This window comes from Pieris brassicae, chromosome 4 (genome assembly GCF_905147105.1).
Source record: "Pieris brassicae chromosome 4, ilPieBrab1.1, whole genome shotgun sequence".
Classification (NCBI taxonomy): Eukaryota; Metazoa; Arthropoda; class Insecta; order Lepidoptera; family Pieridae; genus Pieris; species Pieris brassicae.
Window position 1 is genome coordinate 12,384,140 of NC_059668.1, and position 10,686 is coordinate 12,394,825.

General features: G+C 35.1%; 1 protein-coding gene across 1 annotated transcript; it reads right to left on the reverse strand.

Moving 5' to 3' along the window:
• Positions 1 to 1,896: 1,896 nt before the first annotated feature.
• LOC123708718 (fatty acyl-CoA reductase 1-like) lies at positions 1,897 to 9,124 on the reverse strand. The gene is made up of 10 exons (XM_045659565.1): positions 8,986 to 9,124; positions 8,336 to 8,452; positions 8,138 to 8,260; positions 7,847 to 7,972; positions 6,806 to 6,950; positions 6,043 to 6,144; positions 4,710 to 4,896; positions 4,233 to 4,339; positions 3,160 to 3,289; positions 1,897 to 3,069 (listed from the first exon to the last, which is right to left on the reverse strand). Exons 1-10 carry the CDS (start codon positions 9,058 to 9,060, stop codon positions 2,832 to 2,834), a joined length of 1,350 nt encoding a protein of 449 aa, XP_045515521.1. The 5' UTR covers positions 9,061 to 9,124; the 3' UTR covers positions 1,897 to 2,831.
• Positions 9,125 to 10,686: the final 1,562 nt, after the last annotated feature.

Here is a 10,686-nt window from a genome sequence, read left to right on the forward strand (position 1 = left end):
CCGCTCTTCTGGCTTTCTTGAGCCGTCGCCTCTTTGATGAACTCATAACTGTGGTCATGGTTGGCTCCTGAATTGCGGATTTCAGGGCCGTCATGTCCATAGATGAGGATGGTGCACTGAACGTATCCTCCGTTGAAGCCTCGGTCTTCCGCATCGGTCTTACCGCAGATGCCTCACCTTCGGACGCAGACAGTTCTGTAGCATCGTACGGAGTGGCCTTCTTTGGTTCAACCGGCGCAGTGGACCCGGCCGCAACGGTGGTCGCGTCCCTGTGCGGTGGTGTTATTGATCCAGTCGGAGAGGGTACGGTCCTGGGCGCAGCCCGGCTTGGCGTAACCCTAGTCGCTTCCCTCTCCTTTGGAAGCTTAGACGCTGCCCGAATAGGTGCATCTGTGCGAGTTGCAGGGGCATCATAGTGTCGTGCCACTGGTGACTTGCACCGTGACCCGTCCTGAGACGCAGCCCTTAGTTTTTTGTTAGTTGGCGCATTTTCAGGTGCAGCCTTGTTTTCATTCTTTTGTTGAGCCTCTTTATCCATGAGGTAAAAGGAAATATTTCACCGTCAGAGCTCTCCACCCGCCACGGAGTCCTCAGTCGGATACGTTTCCTACTCAGCAGGTAGACGCCAGAGCTACTCCTTCGGTATAGAGCCAGGGGGGTGGGCAGACAGACGCGTCCGCACACTGCGAGGAAGTACGGAGCTGTTCGCATCACGAGACGATGACGCAAACTCACCCCGAGTCCCGCGCTGCGCCGACGCCCCCCCCCCACACCCCGACTCTCGCTTGGTAGCCCTCTTATGGGATACCGCAGCCGGTTGACCAATGGTAGCTAACCCATGGCCTCCCGTGTGAGGAGAAATCCGGACCAAAGAGGTGTGTTGTGTGCAGCGCACAACTGTTAACCGGCGCACTGCTACACTCAACCACCAGGACTCCTTCATCCCCCCGTACGGGTCCCCGCGCACGGCACAAACACGCGGGAGGTCATTTACTGTCCACCGTCCTGTTATTTTGGACGATGAACTTGCAGGGATATGACCTCTCCATCCCTGCAATGGTTCGCCTGGTGGTTTTAGTTGCGTCTATTACATACGGTAATAGACCAAGATTTTATTATATTTTATCTATTTAATGTTTCTCGACATCATCGTATTTGTATAGTCTGTAAGGATAGTGTATGTATATCTGTAATAAATAAATAAACGATTAAAATATCTACGACAGGGACATAAATACTACCGCTAAGTTCACTTGTGTTCAAATCATGACAAATTTAGATTGATATAGTATCCTAGTCGTATAACTGTTTACTATATCCAATGTGTGCCAGCAATGTATCTTTGTAATAAATTCAATAGGTTCACGTTTGATTAAATTAAGATATCTTAATTATTAAACGATGCATTATATGAATGTGTGATGTTACATTTCTAGGTGTAATGTGTAAAGCTCGAAGCGGCGCTCGGCGCAACAAGCTAGGAACTAGACATCAAATAATTTTGTGCATTGTTCAAAATTTGTTATAAAAACATAACCTATAATATATACCAAATGAGTCGATCTACTTTATGTTGCACGTACGACCATTATTTTGTGTATGGAAATTATCATTGTATCTCGTACGAATTCGTGTTAAATAAAACTTATCGTCTTCAGATTAAAATCATATTCAATATTAAGGTAAGAAACCTCGCGCTGTTTCCGTGGTTTCTACTTATATTTTTTTGTTGTATTACAGAAATTAAAAATAATCAAATTTTAACAAACGTGTTTACAATTTATTTATTAATTACCAAACAAACATCTATCTTGTATACATGTTGTATTATTACCACCAAAGCGATGTTTACATTAAAATTATTTTAAAAAACAAGAGAAAGGTAATAATTAGGCATATTCTAAAAAATATACAAAACCAATGAACCGTAACATAAAACATTAAATGTCACAAAAATTCACTCTGTAAAGATATAAATCTGTAGATCATTTCGGAGACAGTATTTAGCACGCGCGACGTCATTGTTAAAGGGGGCCTGGTGCCAAACATTATTTCTGCCCCTGAAAACCAGAAATATAATTCTGGAGAGCTGGAAACCAAGAGGTGAGAACAGTATTTCATGTGAGGCTAATATGCGCTTTATAGAGTTGCAAGCGGTGGCCCGGAGTGAAGTACCGTATCACCTTAATGAGCAAACCAAACCTCCTAGAAGCTAATCTACCCTTTCCTTCCAAATGGTCGCGAAACTGATTAACTATGTCAATGCGCGCGTACTATTTTTTTTACTCAGTATTCCGATGCTGGCTGGGACTTTAAGGAGTATCCTTTGTTTGTTACAAAGGGTGTTTAGCGGAAAACACCGGAAGTTGTGTGTTCTTGGGGTGGAGTTAAATTGAAATTTCAGTCCGACTCCACGTAACAAAATTTTCATCAGACATAAGTTTCTTCCGATACGGATCGATAATTTTCTGAGTGGCAGTGTAAAGAGTATTCTCAGAACAATGTTGCTAAGTTGCAACAAGGTATAAAACCGTGTAAAATTTTGAATACGCTCCAACATGAGACAATATGCGCGTAGCCCAAAATGACAAAATAAACTCGAGCATGTTTCTGATTGAAAAACCTCAGGTGTTCATGAATACTGATGCCCTTCGAAGAACAGATCCTAATTTCATTTGACAAACGGTTTGCTTAATTCACGCTCGATATTTTACTGTAAATCGACAGTTAATATTAAATAATTGTACAAATATACGTTGCTTGAAATATAGTAAAAAAAATGTTATTACTTGATGATAATTATATTGACAAATATAGAAATATACTTTAATCTACGCAGATGTGACTGGGTTTTCCTTAAATAAATATTTTATCATTCCGTCGAAGTATATAGGAATATACTCTGACCAATTTATTAATGATGGACTAAATGGGAAAGTTTTTTGATCACTCGGTGACAGAGATGAGTAGAGGCAGTAATTATTCATCGTACTGAACTTCCAAGAGTTGGACGTGAAGATTTCTAATACATCGCGGACTTGTTCTATTCTGCGCAGTATTTTTCGGTATCTGCGAAAATTAAATTATTTACATCTCATTCTAATTCACTAACAATAATTATAAATGTTTGCTTATAATAAATACATATAAAAAACATACTTAGGGTCTTTTCCTGTCATCCGTAACAAAGCGTCAGCCAGTGATAAAGGAGAAGTTTGTAGGATAGCCGATAAGAAAACCAGTAACAATTTGGAGTTTGTAAAGTAAGCTCCAGGAAATGGTAGTTCATCTGAAAAAGCAGGAAATTATTTATTTCCACAAAGCACTGAACCAAACTATGTGTATACATATAATTGTATAATTATGCCATTTGAAAACTTTTTGTTTATCTCTTTACTGTGTAGTCTGGCAAACGGAAGGCGATGAAGTCTGGCTCTCGGCTGTTAAATTTTCTCCCACATAAAAAAACGACCAGAACCACTGAGAAGAATGCTTACTGTTGTCGTACAGGATCCAATTTTCATCGACGGTAACAATTTGATTTAGAGTTACCTCGTTTCCTTACCGATTGAGAAGCGTGCTTCGACGCGTTAGTCTCACAGTTCATCGCTTAGTTCGTGTGGCACCCACTTATCTAGCTTTTTTATTTTTCAAAATTTAAAACTATTGGCACCGTGATTATGCAAATTTTAGGGCTTACTCGTCGTTAATATTTCGTGTTGATTGCGCAACGCGATTTTCACGTACAAACACAAAAAGTCACATAAGTTAAAAATATTTGAAATAAACGATATTTTAACTGCGCGTACTATTTTTTTTACTCAACTGGCTTATTAGTTAAGTTAAGTTAGGCTAAATGGCCTGTAAAACATTAGTATCAGATTTAGTTCAGTAACTCAGTTACATAAGTCCAGTAACTTTTTCTATGCCAGAAGTTTTAAGTTTAGTTTCTAATGAATAGAAAAATTTGTTTTTTTTTTACAAAATACAACAACACTTTTTTAATCAATGAAGGTATAAAATATAAAGCACGTGTACAGATCCTGGATAACCTACTTGCCTATAAATAAAAAATCTAATCAAGGGACAAACACACTTCCAAAGCCAAAACTTTGTTTTTCTCATAATATTGCATATATTACGAGAAAAACAAAATTTTGGGAAAATCATAGCCATGTTATATATTATACTCAATACATTCCTCATCCTGTTAGAAGGTTTTAAATACTCACTAAATTTATTTCTTTTACACCTTATTAAGGCCAAATGTGATAAGTGCCTTAACGTCAAAGGCTTCTCTGTACTTGTAGCACAAGCGTAAACATTTACACTTTGTGACCTGAAACATAAAAACGATGACTCCAAAGGCAGGGACTATGATTACATGTAATTGTTTCTCTGTTTTATATATTAGGGTAACAGGAGAAAAGGTGTGTTTGTTTAGTTATATTGCATGATTTTTAATCTAGCTGAGGCGTAGTATTTAAATGATTTTGGAAATAAGTTGCGCTAGCTAGAAAAAGTAAGTAAATGGCGCGATCAAGCCACTCCTTTATAGGTGAACAGATGGTGAAATTGTGATTTCCAATCGCTACTTTGAACTAATGGACTATGTAATATATGAAAAATGCAACACCAATATTACGGATGATTAATAATAATATTTCTTTGTTTACGTTTATAATTTGTATGTAAAATTTACAACTTACAGTATTTTCTTTGTAGCCGCTACAATTATGAGATTAACGACATAGTCGACTGGTATAAGATCCAAAACGTTGCCTCCGTTCCCACGCACAACTCTTAGGATGCCTTTGGTGATGGTTCCAATCAAACCAGTTGCCCCATTCCAATTATCTATCCACCCTGGGATCGGTTCTGATAGACTTGCAGTAACTAGAAAAAAACACAACATTATTCAATTATTCAGTTACTACTGGTAAATTTCCTACTTCTTGGAAGAATATTTAAGTTATTCCTATTCGCAAACGGCCCAATACCATCAACTTTTCTGACTTCCAGCCCATTCCTATCTAAAGCTCTAGAGCGCCTTATACACTAGCAGCTTAGCGTATTTCTGAACAAAAGCTCCATTCTTGACCCTCTCCAATCTGGTTTCCACCCAGGGAATAGCATGACTACTGCATTGGTTAAGGTTTTTGGTTAAGCTCACTGTTCCCACTGCTTGACATTAGCAATGCTTTTAATACTGTGGATTCTTAAACTCTGCTTGGGTTGCTTCGCTCTATAAAGATCCCTCCATCCACTGTTGACTGGTTTGATAGCTATCATAACAGTCAAAAAATAAATGATACCCACTCTCAGTGGAATAATGTAAGTACTGGTGTTTCGCAGGGTGGCTTACTTTCGCCTCTTCTATTATCGGCTAATTATCACCTTTATGCTGATGACCTCCAAATTTACGTTCAGTCTACACTGGATGAACTTTCTCTTGCGATACAGACGATGAATGATGATCTTCATAATATAGTCAACTGAAGTGAATACTTTGGTCTTAACATTAATCATGCCAAGAGTCAAGTCATTATCATCGGAAGCCCTTTCTTTATTTCAAGGGTCAAATGGGCCCAGCTCCCTGGCATTTACCTTGACGGTGTGGCCTTGACTCTCAATATGACTGTTAAAAACCTTGGGGTCTTCTTCGACCAAACGTTATCATGGGGTCATCTCGTAAAGGAAATCAGCCGTAAACTACACGCCGCTTCTTATGCTCTGAGACGTGTTTCTAATTTCCTTCCTATCCGCACTAAAACCATAACATAGACTCAAGAAGCTCTGATATGAATGAAAAGCTTTGGTTTTGCACTTGCTACACTTATCATTTTTCTTTTTTTAAGATTTTCTCTTACAAGGGTTTCCTGGAAGAGATCGCTTATTAGTGATGAGGCCGCCCTTCATCCCTTGTAATTTTTATATATTGTGTTATTTGTGTTTCTTTTATTTTTGAAATGAAGTATGAATAAATAAAAAATAAAAATAACCATTATGCACATTAAATAACCTTATAAAACAAACACACACCAATTGAAGGCCTTATGATAATAACGGGAACATGACCATGTTTTTCCGCCAACAAAGCTTCTCCAAGTTTCTTAGAGAATGTATATGCGTTTGGCTCATCTCCTGAAAAATTAACGAAATATACAAAATTTCAAAAAAAACGGAGCATTTGTTAAAACTTTAAATTCCAAAAGTTAAAAATTGTAAAAGAAAATTCTATAAAGGTAAAACGAATTAGAACGATATTCTCTTCGCACAGTTAATAAGAGTTACGCTTCAAAATTGAAAATTATCTTCTTGTTACTTAAATTGTTAATTCTAACAAATCTTAACACTTATTTTTATAGTAAACCCGGACACGTCAGACGTTGTCCTGTACACACATCTTAAATACAAATTTTTAAACTCAAAAAACAAACAAATATGCATCTAATTGTTAGATTCAGCCGTTCTCGACTTATGAACAGTGTAACTGTCACGACTTTTATATATATATATATATATATATATATAGATTTAAATATTGTGAACCTATAGATATAGGCCTAATTATCTATATCATGTCAGACTTAGAAGGCTGATCACCCCAAATAGGTGACCTAAAGAATAGATATGTTTCTGCCCCTAGCTATATAATCGTTACTTGAAAGGAACAAACGTATAAAAACATAAGTAAGGATATACACTAAACTTAAGCTGAGATGTGGGCCTGAGGCTACCTGCTTTCTGAATATCAGTTGAAAATATTTCTACGAGATTAGAAAACTATTAAGCCTTGACTTACTTATTATTATTTTAGTTCTCTCTTCATCTGGCTGTTCTTTAATCAAATGATCAACCATGCTCAGAGGGATTGGTGATGGGTAAACTTTTTCTTCGATAAATATTTTATGTGTATTGGAATACGCTGTTGAAACGTGAACGAGGACCTAAGTGGACCAATGGCAATGTTTTAGTTAAATTAATTATATTTCCTATTCGATACACAAAAAATATTTTTAGGTTTCATGATCATTTGTCAATATAATAAGCAAGTCGGTGTTCAGCTTCCTGTGCCTGACACACGCCATCGACTTTTTGGGTCTAAATCAAGTTGGTTTTCTCACGATGTTTTCCTTCACCGATCGAGCGAATGTTTAATGCGCACAGAGATAGAAAATCCATTGTTACAAAGCCGTGGCTCGAACATCCGACCTCACATGCTGAAGTCACTAGGCCATGAACATGAACTGAACATTTATTATAATCCCCTTATTCTTAAGTACAAGACTGATTCTCTTAATGTCCTACTGAAGAAGATGGAGTGAGGCGGTGTGACTGAGCATACATTACGCGCTTATGGACATTCTCTTGTGTTTTATATAGATATAACATAAAATGTGTTTATTCGTTATATGTAAATATGCACCACAATTCGTACATTTAGGTACCTAATAAAGATATAACTTAAAAGGGCACACTTAACCGTAATTCAACTGGATGATGTAGCATGATGTAGTTATACTTATATATTTACACTCGACATTCGCCCCCAACCAGAAAATCCCAGTACGTGCGTCATGGGCTTTGTGACTAATTGTTGGATACCCATATGCTTAATTTTTGATATATTATTTTGTAATCATTGTTAAAAATTGTGTTTATTCCATCTACCCTACACATTCTTTACAATTTAGAAAAGTGTGTAAGAACGATACTTTAAAGAAAAATTTACGCAGATATTTTAAATTTTATAAGAGTAACCAAATCCGATTAACCAATTTTCCCTGCTACTTAGCGTATGCGTACGTGATTTCAATTTAGAGTTTTATGACAATTGACTTACCTCAAGCTTCTTCATACATTTACATAAAGATAATACCCTCTCAGTACCCTTGACGTTGACGTTGAGCAAATCGTGTAGCGGCTCGGTAAACTTGATCGATGCAGCCGAATGAAATACATATGATACCTAAGAATGTATATTAAATGAGCCTTAAATAATAAATGTAATAATACTGCACACATCGCGGCACAGGAGTTTACACTGCCAACTTTTCAATAAAAAAACTACTAGCCACTAGACCGATGCGGGAGTAAACAGTTATAAATTACGTCGACTACAACATATACATACCTCATTAATAAGCGTTACTCTGTCTTCTGGGGAGATTCCAAGACCGTCCTGACTTACGTCACCGACTATCGGTTCTATTTTGTCACAAAATTTCGCTTTCTCCCTATAAACTCTTGAAAATACCTAAAAATGATTTGGTTAGTTAGTTAGTTCAACACCACTAGTTTTTCACATTGAAACACATACAATATATCTTACTGGCAGCTCCAGCAAAGTCTTAAGACGCTCTTGAATCGTCAATCCCCGCTTCCCTCTAAGAAGTATGTAGACTTTTTTAAGATCGGAACAACTGTAGAGTATCTTCTCTAAGAGTACCTTTAAATAAAATATATAATATCATAAATAATACTTAACTGCAAAAGAGCGTAAAGGAACGCTAAATTATGGTACACAGAAGACACTATTTAACACAATTAAAGCTATCTAAGGAGTGAATACATGTGAAGATCCAAGGTAAGAAATACGAGTGAATCTTATTTAGTAAGGCCATAATCAATATTTGATATGCATACTTACTACATTAGGCCATCAAGCCATTCTATGTAAACAGACAAAACGCACAATTAATATGTAAAGGAAATTAAAAAAAATCTTACACTTATTTGTGCCATTTTAGATAAGACTAGTCTTGTCTATTCTAGCTATTATTTCCCTGCGTTAATCAAAGGAACTTCACACATTGGAAACGTTCTTTATAAATTTAGTCTAGAGTTATTTTAAAACTATGATATTTCATTGCAGAGAATAATTTAATCAAAATAAAAATATATTTTTTTGGGATGTGTAAAATAAAATTGTTGGCAAAGAGTTAATTCCCAATTCCCACTTAGATATATAGATATACGTACTTTTCCCAAGAATCCTGTACAACCAGTGATAAAAATGCTTTTACCGGCATAAGACTCTGCTATTGATTGACACATCTCACACTATGAAATTAAACAATTAAATTCAATAGCGAGTCTATGTAAAATGTTTGTCTTTACACTTTGCTTCTTGATATAAAAGTAAGTAGATTAGACGAAAGATACAAAATTTATACAATATTATTTTTTGTCCAGTGATATATATTTTCATTGTTATAATATTCCCATGACATAAGATGTCTTTTACAAAAAAAAGTAAACCTGTATAATATATTTATTATACAGGTTTACGTGATGTCATTGTGAATTTTTAGTTATAAAAATAATATTTATATTTTCGTAATTATAAAATCTGCTAAAAATAAACTCGTAAAGATTAATTATAAATTGATAATCATCAATGTATAATAATTATTCTGGAATTATAAAATAACATATTTAAAGTGTGGTTTATTGTTTTATAAGAAAAATGCACTAAATATATCTTTTACTTGAATATAATCAAAATAATGCTGTTATTAATATAAATGCATAAACTATCGTGTATTTTTCAAATACCTTCTCCAAAATTTTGTTTTATTTTCAAATCTTGACTTTCCCTTTTCAACAAAAAAGAAAATGTCTAAATTGCATAATTATCAACTAAACTAACTATAGCATATACACCTATTTACAATAAATATATTTTGATAAAAAAACGTATAATTACCGAATTATAATGAATGTGTGAGGAAAGAATTTGTAAGGATGTTAAGCTAAATATTAGCTGACTAGGATTTATACAAAAGAGTACACAAACAAGACAACATTTTGTTGACAATTTGTTGCCAATGTTAAAAATAGAGTTTTTACGTACGGACGTACACGACATACTCACAATTATTTTAAATATCTTGTTTTGTTAAGTATGCAAGATATAAAATTAACTTTTTTTATACTATTTGCAACTATTGTGTGTTGTTCTTGAAGCGTAAAACCTCGTGACGTATACCAAATGTAATTAATATGTAACATTTTTACGAAATGTACATAAATGCTATACAATACCATAAACTGTACACTGCAAAATTAAGATTTTTATACAGACATTAGGCACTATTTTGCTATAGCGTCGAAAAGCTCGCTCAAAATTCTACATAACTTCTGTAAGTCCGTTTGTAGATATCAAACAATGTATATTTTAAATATTTTTTCAGAATCGAAACGACCAAGTCAACATAGAGTTTTGGACTGTTAAAGTTAACATCTTATGGTTCTCATTTAGAAAATGTTATAAAACTGCAGTTTGTATGAAACAAACATTTTAACATTCTACTTATGTATTAATACATATGACGGAGTGAGTTAGATAAAAGATTACAAAATTACAAAGATACTTGACAGAAAAAGAGGGAAAAGAAAGGAGAATTACAACAATAATAGGTTAGCATGAACTGAATTTTAACAAGAACAGAACCGGGGGATAAAGAAAGATCATAACATTAGTGTTGCTGGCGTATAAAAAAATTTTGTTGGCATCAGCCACTTCACTTCGACATTAGAGTTTATTTTGTTAAGGCTTCTGCTTGGGGAGACAGCTCCGCGCACGCGCTCATCCAAGAAATTTCGATAACTCAAGTTTTAGCGACAAAAAAATATACATACAATTTTTTTTGGTATAATTACAGCAATTACAAATAATGA

Excerpts from the sequence above, each read along its gene's own strand:
- LOC123708718 (XM_045659565.1), bottom strand. The coding sequence starts at position 9,060 with ATGTGTCAATCAATAGCAGAGTCTTATGCCGGTAAAAGCATTTTTATC. Across the intron at positions 8,453-8,985 it reads GTACAGGATTCTTGGGAAAA|GTACTCTTAGAGAAGATACT; the intron begins GTACGTATATCT and ends TTTTATTTAAAG. Across the intron at positions 3,290-4,232 it reads GTGTAAAAGAAATAAATTTA|ATGAACTACCATTTCCTGGA; the intron begins GTGAGTATTTAA and ends CTGCTTTTTCAG.